The sequence below is a fragment of the Linepithema humile genome, chromosome 8, assembly GCF_040581485.1.
Source record: "Linepithema humile isolate Giens D197 chromosome 8, Lhum_UNIL_v1.0, whole genome shotgun sequence".
Taxonomy (NCBI): domain Eukaryota; kingdom Metazoa; phylum Arthropoda; class Insecta; order Hymenoptera; family Formicidae; genus Linepithema; species Linepithema humile.
Window position 1 is genome coordinate 3,266,125 of NC_090135.1, and position 15,717 is coordinate 3,281,841.

The 15,717-nt window shown below is 39.1% G+C and overlaps 2 protein-coding genes across 2 annotated transcripts; both read left to right on the plus strand.

The window, feature by feature from the left end:
* The first annotated feature begins 848 nt into the window (after nucleotides 1-848).
* Nucleotides 849-6,131, plus strand: LOC105669382 (uncharacterized). The gene has a single exon (XM_067360802.1). It carries the CDS (start codon nucleotides 849-851, stop codon nucleotides 6,129-6,131), a length of 5,283 nt encoding a protein of 1,760 aa, XP_067216903.1.
* Nucleotides 6,132-10,923: 4,792 nt separating this feature from the next.
* On the plus strand, nucleotides 10,924-14,045 carry LOC137001421 (WAS/WASL-interacting protein family member 3-like). Its single transcript, XM_067360232.1, has 2 exons — nucleotides 10,924-11,671; nucleotides 11,743-14,045. Exons 1-2 carry the CDS (start codon nucleotides 11,290-11,292, stop codon nucleotides 11,862-11,864), a joined length of 504 nt encoding a protein of 167 aa, XP_067216333.1. The 5' UTR covers nucleotides 10,924-11,289; the 3' UTR covers nucleotides 11,865-14,045.
* The last annotated feature ends 1,672 nt before the right edge of the window (nucleotides 14,046-15,717 follow it).

The window sequence follows — 15,717 nt, forward strand, 5'->3', positions numbered from 1 at the left end:
GGGGGAAACCGCGCATACATTTTTTTCTGGTCCTTCGAGCCGGATTGCCAACGGCGTTGGAAATCCAAGCGAGGACGAGTGAGAAAAGCCGGTCTGCTTGCCACGTGGCCTTTCACACCATTTTGGCTCCGGAACGGTTTACGGCGGACATCTTGCTCATCTTGTGAACCTTTTTTTTCTTAAAACGTCGTGTTTGCGTGTGCGTGCGGGCTTGCAAGTGCACAGTGCGTTGAACTGAGATCTAGGACGCTGCCGTCCCAAGCACCAGGAGATTGTCTCCAGGTTATGCTCTTGACCAGTCGCTGTGTTAACGCGAGTGAACAGACTTATCGGGCCTGTGAAGACTCTACAGAAGGCGTATCGTCTTCCACCAGCAGACTCGACTCGACGCGTCAACCGGGAGGCGTTTGGACGTGGACATCATCCACGAGCACCCCCCCCCCCCCATCTAACTTCGTGAGGCACCAGCGGCGCGCGGGAGCAGTGACGCGGGATCGAGGAAGAGAGGATCGGCGCGGCGAGGGACGCTATCGGTCTACGCTTCACATCCATCCGCCTCGCACAGCTGACTCGCTCGCTCAGCACGGTAGGAGATTTGTAGCTCTCTCGTGCGCACGGTGAGACAGCGCTCTCACTCGCGACTACATTCGCCTATGCTATAGCGTGCGTTCTCTCTTGCACGTATAGTAGGACGGCGCTCTCGTTCGCGCAGCTGATTCTCGTGCGAATTTCTTGCTGTTTCTTGATACGCGCAACTCGCACGTGTCCGGATCCTGTGCACTGGCTACCATTGATAATACTGCCCGTAATTCTCTCTTCTCTCTCTCAAGCATCTTGATCCTTGCATCATGCCTGTCGATAGAACTGTCGATGATCTCCTGTCGCGTCAAAGGCGGGATCACGATTTGATCGTGAATTTTCAAGCGAACACGTCTAAGCAGAAGGCAGCAAGGGACATGACCTTGAGCGATTATGAGGCTCGCCGCAAACTTCTCCAAGATTATTGGACTGCATTTCAGACGAGAGATTATGATCTTTATCCCTTTGGAGAAGAACTCAAGAGTCGCACCTATTTCAAGGAGAACTTGTACGAGTCAGGAAGGTCCGCCTATCTGTCGGCTGAGTCCTGGCTGTCGGAACGTATCGACGCGACCTCTCTGTCAGCGCCAGGCTCTAGATCGTCAGATCGGACGGCTCCAATATTCTCGTCATCACTGTCCGCATTGGAACGTGTCAAGCTTCCAAAATTTAACGGAACGCAGCGAGAGTGGCAGAGCTTCAAAAGCAAGTTTCAAGCGCTTGTCTTAAATGACCAGAACATGACTCCGGTCATCAAATTTCAGCACCTTCTAAATTCATTGGAAGGAGAGGCTGAGAGTAAACTCAATGGACTCGAAGTCACGGGGGAGAATTTTCTTACTGCCTGGGAAACTCTTCGTAACAGATACGACAACATTTTCCTCCGGTTTTCCACGCATTTTAATGCTCTGCTCACGCTACCTTCGTCAACCAAGGAGACGAGCGCACATTTAAGCAGTCTTCTCAACACGACAAATGAAAGCATCAACGCCTTCAGGTCGCTGAAACTTCCCGTTGAGCACTGGGACATGGTATTTATACAGTGTATTGAATCCAAACTAGCTCCGGCATCTCGCATGGACTGGGCGAAGCAGATTGAAACCATCCAGGATGGAACCTTTCCAACGTTTGATCTCTTTAAAAGGTTTCTCGAAGACCGTATTCAGACATTGGACAGGGTTGAGGCCGTAAGCCAGTCGGCAGCCGATTCCAAAGTCAAGTCCTTCAGCGGTCAGCATAAGAATTCGTCTGGAAATCAAACAAAGGGAAGGAGCACAGCGGTTCATGCAACGGTTTCAAATTCTTCACGATCGCCTTCTTCAAGGTCTCAGGACAGTGGTTCCTGCATTCAGTGTCAAGGATCTCACTCGCTCAATAAGTGCAAGGGTTTTGCTGCTCTCTCACCAGGCAAGCGGAAACAGCTTGTTGTTAGCAAGGGTCTTTGCACAAACTGCTTTAGCAATCGTCACAAGATTGATAGTTGTAACTCTCCAGTTCGTTGTTACGTGTGCGCTGGCTTCCATCACACGCGACTTCATCAGGATGGATCTTTCGGATCTACAACGCAACAGCTCTCACAATCTTCAGGAGAAGTCAACACTCATCTAGTTATCTCCAGCTCTCATCAGATCTTCAGTGAGTTCTGCGGTACTGACCAGCTTCTGGCAACGGCCGTGATCACTTTGCAATCTGCGGCTGGGGTTTCTATGACTGCACGTGTGCTGTTGGATTCTTGTGCAGAGCAATGCATCGTCTCGGAACATGTTGTCCAAGCGTTTAATCTGAAGCGCAAACCCGTCTACGTCGTTGTTAATGGCACGGGTGGCACTACCAATGCCGTAGCTCAGAGTCGAGTCAAACTCACTCTGAAATCTCAACGAGATACTAATTTTTCTCTTGAGTTTACAGCGCTGGTGTTGAGGAGGGTTTCCAATCTCTTGCCTAGGAGGCGGGTCAAGCCTCGGAAAGGTTGGAGTCATCTTGACGGCCTGCAGCTAGCCGACCCTCACTTTGGAGTGCCCAGCAGAGTAGACTGCATCCTCAGTTCAGCGGTTTTTGGCGCCACATTGTTACCAGGGATTCGGAAGGCTGTCAACCCTCTTGAAGCTCCAGTTGCACAGGAGACCGTCTTTGGCTGGGTCCTCTTAGGCAGCTCTGGTCCGAATGACGACCCTGAGGATGCCGCATCAGTGCATCACATCTCAATTAACCACGAGCTCACGAAAGCCGTGACAAGATTCTGGGAGACGGAGGAGATCCCGCGGGTGCCTCGGCTGTCACCGAGCGACCAGCAATGTCTTGAACATTTCAGGAAAACGTCCTCTCGCAATCGAGAAGGTCGCTACGTCGTGCGGCTTCCCTTCTCCGGAACACCTCAATTCTCCGGCATTGATTCGACTGCTCGAGCATGCATGGGTCGTCTCGAACGTCGGTTCGTCAAGCAACCCGACGTCGCAGCTGCGTACTCCGCATTCATGCGCGAGTACATCGACCTCGGCCACATGGAAGTGGTCCCGGAGGACGAGACAAACACAAGACAATTCTATTATTTGCCCCACCACCCTGTCTTCAAGAAGGACAGCGGCAAGATTCGTGTCGTTTTCAACGGCTCGCAGAAGGACGCCAGGGGAGCTTCACTCAATTCCTTTCTTCATGCTGGTCCAAAGCTGCAAGAGGACCTATTGGTCGTGCTCCTGAGATGGTGTTTCTTCCGATACGTGTTCACCTGTGACGTGGTGAAGATGTTTCGACAAATGCTGGTTCACCCGGAGGACTTAAACTGGCAGCGCATCTGCTGGAGGTTTTCGCCCGGATCGCCGTTGCTTTCATACAGTTTACTCACGGTGATTTACGGTACGGCCTCTGCTCCCTTCCACGCTAACGCATGTCTTCTAGATCTTGCAGAAAAGGAAGCGGATCGCTTTCCACTTGGGTCTAAGTTGCTAAAAAAAAATCGCTATGTGGATGATTTTTTGGCGGGAGGAGACACGCTCGAAGAGACCGCAGCGGCTAAAACTGAACTTATTAGCATCCTATCTTCGGCAGGTATGACTGTGGATAAGTGGGCTGCCAGTCATGTCGATCTTCTGGGAGCAGCTGAGCCGCTTCAGCACAGGAAGTTGAGTGAGATCGGCACGGTTTCGACACTTGGCTTAAAATGGCTACCCCACTCGGATGTGTTCAATTTTGATGTGCGGCTTTCATCGTCACCCTCGGCAGTGACGAAACGCACGATTCTCTCTCAGGTTGCTACACTTTTCGACCCGGTGGGCTGGGTTTCTCCAGTGGTCATACAGGCCAAACTGCTGTTACAATGTCTGTGGCTTCAAGGAGCGGACTGGGACGCTCAAGTTACAGGCGAACTTAAACAATCCTGGATCACGTACCTGACAGAACTCATGGATCTCGAAGCCATAAGGATTCCACGTTGGCTGGGAACTGGCAGAACGATGGAGTGGCATCTTTACGGCTTTTGCGATGCGTCCGAACGCGCCTTTGCAGCCACCATCTACGTCGTAGTACCATCGACATCGTCATCTCGATTTCTTGTGGCCAAATCCAAGGTCGCACCCTTGAAGGTCATTAGCCTTCCCAAGCTCGAACTTTGTGGAGCGTCTCTTCTGACACGGGTGATCACCGCCATCCTGCCACAACTGGAGGTTCCACCGGCGCAAATTCATTGTTGGTGCGACTCTCAGGTAGTTTTGTCATGGCTACAATCGCATCCTTCTAAGTGGAAAACCTACGTGGCAACCAGAGTCAGTGAGATTACCACATCTCTACCAACCGCTACTTGGCGCCACGTCAAATCTGTTCACAATCCTGCGGACCTGGCTACGAGAGGGTGCTTGCCACGGCAGCTGCAGGGATCGGAAATCTGGTGGAAGGGTCCTCACTGGCTGACTCTTTCACAAGCCGAATGGCCTTCCAACTCTAAACCCGAAGCCAATGAGTTGGAATCACGCAATCGAGTCAATATTTGGCTGAATCAACTCGATTTTCCATTCTCAGATTGGCTGACTAAGTTCTCTTCTTTCGACAAGTTATGCACCATTCTTGCCTATGTACATCGCTGGCGGCTGAATTCGAAGCTGGAAAGATCTGATCGACGCACGGGGTTTTTGTCATCACAGGAACTATCCTTCGGTTCGATGACGCTTATCAGATTGGTGCAGATGGAGGCGTTTCCGGAAGAGTTTCAGCGTCTTGCCTTAAAAGGGGAAGTTCAATCTAGCAGTCCTCTTCGCAAACTCCTGCCCTTTGTCGACACTCAAGGCCTGATTCGCGTCGGCGGCAGACTTCAGAACTCCTTTCTCTCGGAATCCGAGAAGCATCCCATCATCCTCCCTAAGAATCATCACGTCACTATTCTCCTCATTCGAAAGGCTCACATTTCCACTCTTCATGGGGGTTACAGATTAGTACATAGTTATTTGTTGCAGAAATTTTGGATCCTGCGTGCTAACACCACGATCCGACGCGTCGTGCGGAGCTGTGTCACATGCACCCGTCACAATGCTATCACTCTCGAGCAGCAAATGACGCCGCTGCCAGCCATTCGAACGAAACCCGCCGTACCGTTTGCGCACTCTGGAGTTGACTTTGCCGGCTACTTTTGGCTGAAGGCCTCACCTGGCCGAGGGATGAAGACTTCCAAGGGATACGTCGCGGTATTCGTGTGCCTCGTCGTGAAGGCTGTCCACCTAGAAGTGGTCTCCGACCTAACGACGGACGCTTTTCTAGCTGCTTATCGGCGCTTTGTCGCTCGGCGCGGTCTCTGCCAAATCTTATACAGCGACAACGGCACGACCTTCAAGGGCAGCGAAGCCGAGCTGCACAGGCTCCTTTCTGAGACATCCGCCACCGGACAAGCTATGGCAGCTGCGGTAGTTTCCGACGGAGTGGAGTGGCGTTACATCCCTCCCCGCGCTCTAAACTTTGGGGGCATTTGGGAGTCCAACGTTAAATCTATGAAGCGCCATCTTTACAGAGTCATCGGCGACTCTAAGCTCACGTACGAGCAATTTTCGACGGTGCTGGCTAGCATAGAAGCCTGCCTCAACTCTCGACCAATCAGCGCACTCAGCTCTGATGCAACCGACGTCTCAGCACTGACACCCGGGCACTTTCTGATCGGGAGGCCTCTCGTCGCCTTTCCAGAGCCTTACACAGAGGTCAATCAACCTGGGCAACTATGTCTTGGCTGGCACCCTCTTCAGCTAATGCGAAACCACTTCTGGCGGCGATGGCGCTCGGAATACCTGTCTCAACTACAACAACGCACAAAATGGCTCAAGTCAAATCGAAAACTCCAGGTAGGAGACCTAGTCCTCTTCAAGGACAAGCTATCTCCTCCAACGAAATGGCCGTTGGCCAGAGTTCTACGTATTCATCCTGGAAGGGATGACTTGACAAGAGTTGCCACAATACGTTCGACAACAGGCTCTGAGAGTGTGCGACCTGTCAACAAACTTATTTTGCTGCCGGTGCACGAGGAAACAATTGTTAAGTTCGCTCAATTTGAGACGTTCATAGCGGGCGGAGCTCGCTAAATAGTGATCTATATTCGTAACTCACGAAACGTATCATAAACTTGTATCATATTGCATATTCCTGTAGAGTTAGTCTTAAGCTAGAAGGTACTTAATTCCTTCTACCTGTAATTTTCTTGAACTTACCTCTTGTTGTGCTCTTCTCTTGCTAAAATTTTTTGTGAATTTAATGTAAGAAAATTTGCATTGTATAGAATTATTTGTTTCTATCGCACTTATTATTGTAAGAAGAGTGTGCTCGCCACATTTGGACATTGTTATTTCTAAATAATTTTTCTTTATTTTCAAGTGCTTCGTGCCGAGAGTTGATATTTCGTCATTTTGTGTACGGTATACTAGTTTGTTTTTTTTTTTAGTTCGCTCTACTTTCTGTTATTCCGATCATCGATTAGAGATTCTTTTGCCCTTGTCGATTTGATCTCTCGAGTTTCATTACTTCGAGCGATGGCGGGCGGTATGTTCGCGCAGAATGCTGCCGCGAGTATAACATGTTTGTCGGTACACGCCGGCTGATTGCGCGATGCGATGATGCGAGCAATCATGAGTGCTTGTAGATGGCCCATTAAGACGGGCTGCCGAATTTCTGGTGTTGTCAGCTCGCTCACGCGTGTAGTCTACCAAATTCGGTAGTCAGTCTTGCCTTGTTCTTAGCCCGATCGAGTCGAATTATTATTTTATTCAGATGTTCACGCGAGTGTTATTCGCTCTCCCAGTCTTAATTTTCCTCGTTCCTCAGCTACCTACTATTAGACTTTGAGCCTTTGCAATTTTTAAACTCAAATGCAGCCGATTTTCCACAGGGGGAAACCGCGCATACACATTCAATTGTTCATCAATTGTATGACATTCAGCAACAAGAGTCAAACATACTTCTGCTTTCTTTTTAAGTCTATATAATATTTTATTCATGTCGTCAATATAATTATTTCTAACATTATTACACCAACGTACTATTTTCTCAGCTTCTAATTGTTTTTCGATATTACATTCAATATTTAATTTTTTCGAAATATTTTTAATGAATGTTATCAAAGAACCATTTTTTAATTTTATAGAATTTTTGCACCGAACATTTCTATATTTTTTAGTGATATTATTAGTAACATTGCAATTTTTTATGTTATGTTTATATTTCAATGTTTCATTCTTTTTTTCTCTTTCTTCTTTCTTTTTCTTATAATATTGTTTGTTATAATTCCATTTACGTTCTAATATTTTTTATCTACTTTCTTCCTTTTGCATCAATTTAGAATAACGTATGCGCTCTTGCGTGCATCGCATTGCAAAATTTTTATCATATTGTTGCCGCTTTTTAGCGCGATTATAATCTAAATTTTCTTTATATCTGCGCTTCTTTTTAGCACGATTATCTTCTACATTTTCTTCATATCTGCGCTTCTTTTTAGCGCGATTATCTTCTAATTTTTCCTTATATTTCTGTATCTTTTTAGCACGATTATATTCTAAATTTTGTTTATATGGATGTCGTTCGTAATGCGCATGATTTTTTAAGTAATCACATATATCTTGATTTTCTTTTTTGCAACTTTTTTTGTTATCAACAAAATTGTTAGTCAATGTAATATTATCATCTATATTTATTATCTCTTGGTTATCCTTGTTATTAATTTGATCAACAAAATTGTTCTTTAATGTATTTGATTTTTGTTCTATTTTATTTTGTCCTATTGTACGTGGAGGAGCTACTTTCTTTGGTTTTATTATTGCTAACGGAGATACTTTTTGAATAACTCCATATATTAAATCTTAAGGAAAATGCTCTATTACATTAGATTCCAAAATTTTTACTAAATGTGAACGCATTAAGCTATGATCATACTTTACTGTATCAGGCATGATATTAAATAGTAATGAAATTGCAAAAGCTATTGAAAAAACACCACAATCATTACCGTTTGGTTGTTGCTGCACAGTAGGAAATCGGACAGGCCGTTGATCAAAAGAATAAGTCGGAAATAATCGTCTTAAAAATTGTTCATGATTTTTATGCAACTTTTTTTTATTCAATGAATCATAAATAAATAAGTTTTGTGCATCATAATAACTGCATACCCAATGTCCATCTAATGCGCCAGGACCTGACGAACTATATAATATCTGTATATGTTCATTATTGTCAGGTATAGGTTGTATTTCATCAAGACATTGTAATAACAATGTTTCGACAGGTCTATAATTAGAATACCTTTCTAAAAGATGATGAAAATGTTTTATATGCAAATCTGTTAGCCATTCACCTTGAACAATAATATTTTTTTGTTCGGATGACAAAACTATTTTTGTCTCAGTTTTTATAATCATTTGATCTCGATATCTTTCATTTTGCATATCATTTTCTAAGTACATCTGTATACGTCCTTCATTCTCTTTATAATCTTTTTTATCAACTTGATCAATACGATTATTATTAATTAATGTTACATCTGCAATTTTGTCTAAATCTGCTGTTTTTTTGCATTTTTAACAAATCATTATTTAATTTCTTTAATTTACAAGGACGATTATACTCTTCCAATTGATTAAATTTCTTTTCATTTGTCTTATTTTGATGTATCATACGCTTACGAGTTGTTTCAGCTTCTTTTGCTTTTATTAATGCCAATGAAAGCACTTTTTGAACACCATATTTTGGATCTTGAGGAAAATGTTCGATTACATTAGATTCAAAAATTTTTATCAAATGTGAACGCATTAAGCTATGATCATACTTAACTTTTTCTGGTTTAATATTGAATAGCAACGAAATTGCAAAAGCTATAGCGAAAACACCGCAATCATTACTATTCGGTTGACATTGCACAGTTGGAAATTTGATAGGTCGTTTTTCAAAAGGATAAGTTAGAAATAATTGTCTTAAAAATTGTTCATAATCTCTGTGCAACTTTTTATTATTAAACGAATCATAAATAAATAAATTTTTTTTGTCATAATAGCTACATATCCAATGTCCATCTAATGCGTTTAGACCTGACGAACTAAATAATATTTGTATATGTTTTTTATATTCTGATGCACATTGTATTGTATCAAGAGAATACAATTTTTGTGTTTGCACAGGTCTATAATCTGAACAAGTTCTTAAAAGATGTGCAAAATGCTCCATATGTATATCATTTAACCATTCGCCTTGAGTAATAATACGTTTCTGATCAAATGACAGCGCTATTTGTTTTTCCATTTTTATAGGTATTTTTGCTTTATAATAAAATATTATATTATTATTTGCAAGAGCACAGCAATTGTTTTTTACAGGTGCACAGCAACCCTTCTTTTTATATCAAGTGTTTAAAGACGCACAGCTGTCACTCTTGAAGGTGCACAGCAACCCTTCTTTTTATATTAAGTGTTTAAAAACGCACTGCAGTCTTTCTTGAAGGTGCACAGCAACCCTTCTTTTTATATTAAGTGTTTAAAGACGCACTGCAGTCTTTCTTGAAAATGCACAGCAACCCTTCTTTTTATATCAAGTGTTTAAAGACGCACAGCAGTCTTTCTTGAAGGTGCACAGCAACCCTTCTTTTATAAGTGCACAGCAACTCTTATAAAGGTACACAGCAACCCTTCTTTTTATAAGTGCACAGCAACTCTTATATATCTTTCTTGAAGGTGCACAGCAACCCTTCTTTTTATAAGTGCACAGCAACTCTTATATATAAAAAGAAATATACCTACTTAAACCTAAACTCCTCTTCTGGAACGTTCTGATTTGGAAATCTAAAAATCTACAAAATAAACATATAATGATGGTTAGACAATCTTTTATTTCAATTTTCAACGTTACAGTAATAATATGAAAAAGAATTAATAAATTGAACTATTTTCTATTTTTTAAATTTTAAGTACCTTAATACTAATTAAAAGTTCTATTTCTTTTTCCTTTTGTTCGTCCTCTTCTCCTGTGTCTGGCTCTCTCTCAATCTTTCTCCCTCGTTTTTTTTCTTCTTCTTTCTCTTTCTTCAATAATCAGTATCTGTAATAAAAATTAATTTAAGCCACAAATAGTAAAATGAACATATATTGTTGTATTTAATACAATAAATTTTTAAATCTTAAAAAAAGGCAGGAAATTAGGTAACACGTTTCAGCACTTCATATTAGGCCATCTTTAATGTACAGTTTAGTTGTTCAATTCAGTCATGATGTTGCTTCACATATATATTGCTTCACATATTAGACCATATCGTCACTATCATATTTAATATGTAAAGCAATATTATGACTGAATTGAACAACTAAACTGTATACTGAAGATGACCTAATATGAAGAACCGAAACATATGTTAACCAAGAATAATAAACTTAAATTACAAATAAACAACTAAAACATACCTTAGGTAATATACTGATGCAGTTTTTTTTCTTCTTTTTTCTATAAAAACGCCGCAAAAATCCACTCCTTCACCGTAAATACAAAATAATACGACATTTTATATCAACTGTCAGTCGACAGCCATAGTCACATTTATAAATGACTTACAAACTGTGTTACGCTTCCAAAGGATTCAATTGGTGTTTTCCGTAAACCAATCTCGTTTATAATGGCAGTTGACAAATCGCAATGCAGCATTTCCATTTTTTACTATGACAGTGATGCAAATCTTAGGCCGCTAGCACAATCGGTGCTCTTAATGGTGGGGATCGCAGTGAAAATTACAAAAGTGAACAAACTTACTAGTTATTGACCAATAAGATCATGAATATTTTAGTAAATTTGTTCACTTTTGTAATTTTTACTTTATTTCATGCTATTTCATGCTACACAATCGACCCCCTGAATACATCAATTATCTTTTTCGAACTTCTGAGCAGCGGCGAGAAACATGGTCATGACCCCCACCACCAATGGCGCTAGTGGACACGACCCCTACCTCCAATGGCGCTAGCGACCTAAAACTTGCATTTTGTCACTACTAACAATGATAAACGCCATAAGAGGGCGTGGTTAACAACAATTAAGTGAAACCAAAACGCCATAAGAGGGCATGGCTAACATTAAGTGAAACGTGAAACCAATATGTCGCCGCATCAAGTGAAACGAAGAATACGCAGAGAGAAAAAAAAAGTAAGTACGAGAAAAAAATTATTTAGTATAATAATTATTTAGTATAATATAAAAAATATTTTTATTTTTACAGAAATGAGCGAAATAAAGAAAAATACTCCCAATGCAGCGACTTCTACTAAAAATGCAGAAATCGCTGCATTAAAAGAAGAATTTAGACATTTAAAAGAAAAATATGGCGATAGCCAAGGGCAATTAGATGGAATGCCATCCCTGCCACCGGGGTCACCGCCGCTGTCATCATCGAAACCACCGCCGCCATCGGGGCCACCGCCGCCATCGGGGCCACCGCCGCCATCGGGGCCATTGCCGTCATCGGGGCCACCGCCGCAAAAGTATTTTTTACAGTTACCAACACTATTGCAGCAGCCGCCGCCGCCGCCGCCGCTGCCACCAGCATCAGCATCACCTTCACCAGTGGTAGATACATCGTATCTACCACCATATATCGTGAAAGGTAATTAACAAAAAATTATATAAAAATATCCGTTTAAAAAAATATAACTAATATTTTAATATTCTTTTCAGAGATCAAGAATTGGCAGCGGCAGCAGCAGCAACAATGGCAGTGGCAGCAAATGGGAGTGGAACAAAATTACATGCCAGTTCTACGTAAGTTTTATTTTTTATTTTTTACCTCTGAAAACTAAAGAAACTAAAGAATTATATTTTTATATTTGTTTTTTGTTGTTACAGCACCACGGTGGAGTAAAATAGGAGGAGGAAATCGCGGTCACCGAGGAGGTCGCGGTGGAAATCGCGGTGGAAATCGCGGTGGATATCGCGGTGGAAGTGGACATCGGCCGGTCCACTTCCATTTTTAAAACTACTGTCCTCGTTGTTGGTTTCGAATATCTCTGGTACTTTAGAATGTAGCGAGAGATGCGTGTTCTTGTTCGCAAAAATACTTGCTCAATGTCCGCGAGAACTCGTGGACTTTTTTTTTTTATTCTCAGCAAGAACCAACACCATTATCGATAAGAATGTAATTTGCTGTGCCTCGCATTATCATAATTATTGTATTATTTATAATTTTTTAAATATTTATGTTACTATTCCTTTGATCGAAATTGGCTAGCTTATATAGATCGGTTTTCCGTTAACCATTTGCACAGAATGGTCGCTTACTTACATCGCTTAACGCTATAATTATGATTTTAAATATTTATGTTACTATTCTTTTGCTCGAAATTGGCTAGCTTATATAGATCGGTTTTCCGTTAACCATTTGCACAGAATGATCGCTTACTTACATCGCTTAACGCTATAATTATGATATATTACGATATTATAATATTCTCTTAATCATTCGTTGATTTATCAGACTGCAGTTATGATCAATACAAACTTGTGTGATTTAAGTTCAAGCATCTTCGTGAAAAATACAAAATGACAAATGGCTGTATGACTGTGGTTTTAGCATTTACACTTCATTTGATATTGGCCCTGCATATTTCCCTTAGAATTATAATACCTTTTTACCATGATAATAGCAAATAAATAATTGTAAAACATTTCTACGTTACATTATAGAACTCGATTTTGAGCATCGGTGATTTCTCTCGCAGATGCTCTCCAGCATATGACATTTGTATGACATATCGCGTAAGAGTTTCAGTATCTGTCTTGTAATTTTGAAATGTAAACTAATACTTAGAAAAATAATTATTCGCACTTTACTTATCTTTAAACATTAGACAAACAAAAATATATCAAAACATTAAAACGTGTTTTAGCAATTTAAAAAAATGATGAAGTCTGAGTAATGAAAACTTGCGAGCAAACCACGCAACAGTCATTTGCGTACTATTTTCTATAAAAATAACATTGAAACACGAGTCACGAGTTCGTATATATTAGAAGCGAATGTAATTGGCCGTGTAATCCGTATGATTTTACATTGTAGTTTGTAGTAAAAAATATGTCCCAGGAACATCCTCCACAATTGTGTGTGCTTCACGACCAACTGTGAGTCTTTTTCAGAGAACATTTTCACTACGGTGCTCAATCTTTTAGTCTCAGAGGAAGACCTAAAAAAATTACATTATTACATACCTAAAAAAATTATATTATTACATATTTAATAAAAAAACTAAAATTAATTCAATATTACCATAATTTGTACATCAATCAATATATAATCACTAGCAACACTACGGTGCTCAATCTTTCAGTCTCGGAGGAAGACCTAAAAAAATTACATTATTACATATTTAATAAAAAAACTAAAATTAATTCAATATTACCATAATTTGTATATCAATATATAATACATTTAATGCCTGCGTTCAGCAAAAGGAACAACAAATTTTGCAGTATATCATATGTCACTTTATATTTATCAACATGATATACCACACTGCAAATTTGTTGTTTCTTTCTGCTGAACGCATTCATTAAATTATATGTTTATATATCTTATTTTATAATATTTTTAATAACCGTTTTAATATATATAGCCAATAGAGCAAGAGCTGGATCGATTTGCTCAAAAATTCCTTTTATTTATAAAATTCTACAGACGTTTCGGCCAAGGTACGTGGCCATCTTCAGTGTAATACAAATTATAAAACTTAGTACATGATTAGAGAAGCTTTGGTACTATTTTTGACTAAGGAAACGCATCCTGTTAAAGTGAAAAAACCAAAATTAGGGGTATTCTCACGGCTCAAACAAGTTGTAGAAAAAAAATTATATAAATACCTCTGATAAACGTGTAGTACAATGTGGTTAGTAAAGTTATATACGTGTGAAGCCACGGACCGTCTAACTTGCAAAATTAGAAAAAATAAACCAGATTGAAAGCAATTATAAAAAATTAGATAAAACAAAGATATGAAACCATAAAAAAATTAAAAATAAAAATAAATTAATTTTGAATATCAATACCTTAAGGCGATGCTGGAGTAGTACTGTTTTACCGACGAAAAATTAATTTCGTAGTTTAAGAAAATTTTTTTATTGCATGTATAGAATTACAAATCCTTTTAGGTGATTAAAGTATACATGCTAAAGAATCGGCTGGTATAACATTTAAAACAAAAAACAGAAAAAAATTTGGAAATTTTACCGACAAGCTGTCGGTGCATACAAATATTTGTTTAATATAAAAATTATACAGCTTGCAGGTGCAAAATTAACATTCCGGCCGAAAGAGAATATATCAAAGATTAATAGGGAACTGTTAGAATTGAGTTCAGAGATGTAGTCTAAAAATGTTTCCTGAATTAGAATTTATGCAAAGCATGCGTGCAATATAGACGATAATGAGGTAAAAAAGGGCAATAGATTAGTTCCGGGATTTTGGGATAGAGGCGCTATACAGTTCTCAGTGTCATAAAGTAGTATATGTATATATTAGGTTAGTTATGTGTCTACACACACATTTACCCGTCATTTAGTACATTTTAGTTTATTATATACATATATATTATACATATATTATACGGATAAATGTGTGTGTGGACACATAACTAACCTAATATGTACATATGCTATTTCTCTCTCTTTCTCTCTCTCTCTCTCTCTCTCTCTTTCTCTCTCTCTCTTTCTCTATATATATATATATAGAGGTTTGTGTTACGAAGAAAAATGATTTTATACGTTCAATTTGTACAGTTTTCATTGCACTGTACCTTATACACAATATTATACACAATATATATATATAGAGAGAGAGAGAGAGAGAAAGAGAGATTGTAAAATAATATTGTGTATAAGATACAGTGCACTTTTAAATTGAACAATATAAATTATATATAGAGAATTTATATAGATACATATTTGATATATATATAATTAATGTTATTCAATGTTATTTTACAAATGTCATTGTAGTCAATGAATCATTTATTTCTTGTATATAGAATAAATATGTTGAGATTTTAATGTAGAGATATGATTCAATTAAATATTGTGTAAGATACAGTGAAAGAAAAACTGTACTAATTGAACACATTATAAAAGCATTCCTATTCGTAAAAATAGAACTATTTTTAAAATTTTTACATATTATGATTGTATTAACATTAAACATTTCAAAATCATAGAATAATTTACACAATATTAATTTAACCATATCTGTACATTAAAATCTCTACATATTTATTTCATATACAAGAAATGCATGACTCATTGACATTTATACAATGACATTTGTAAAATAACATTGACTAACACATTACAAAACTTTGAAACAAGTTTATAGGAATTTATGGGGGCTTATAGGATAATAAGATACAACATTTTTGCAGAAATAGAATTGTTTTATTCTAATTCTAAATTTCCATTAAATTTCCATTATACATAACGTATAAAAAAATTTTTATAATACATTTTTTTCATATAAATAATACAATAATAGTCCGAGTAAGAGTTATACATATAATAAATGAAATAAAATACATGGCACATGTATCGCACATTTGAACAAAAAATACAAAACTATATAATGCTTATCGTCTCAGTTTCTTTTTCAAAACATTGCATGTTTTCATAAAAATA

Coding starts and splice junctions, on each gene's coding strand:
- LOC105669382 (XM_067360802.1), top strand. CDS start 849: ATGCCTGTCGATAGAACTGTCGATGATCTCCTGTCGCGTCAAAGGCGG.
- LOC137001421 (XM_067360232.1), top strand. CDS start 11,290: ATGAGCGAAATAAAGAAAAATACTCCCAATGCAGCGACTTCTACTAAA. Junction 11,672..11,742: donor ACCACCATATATCGTGAAAG/GTAATTAACAAA, acceptor TATTCTTTTCAG/AGATCAAGAATTGGCAGCGG.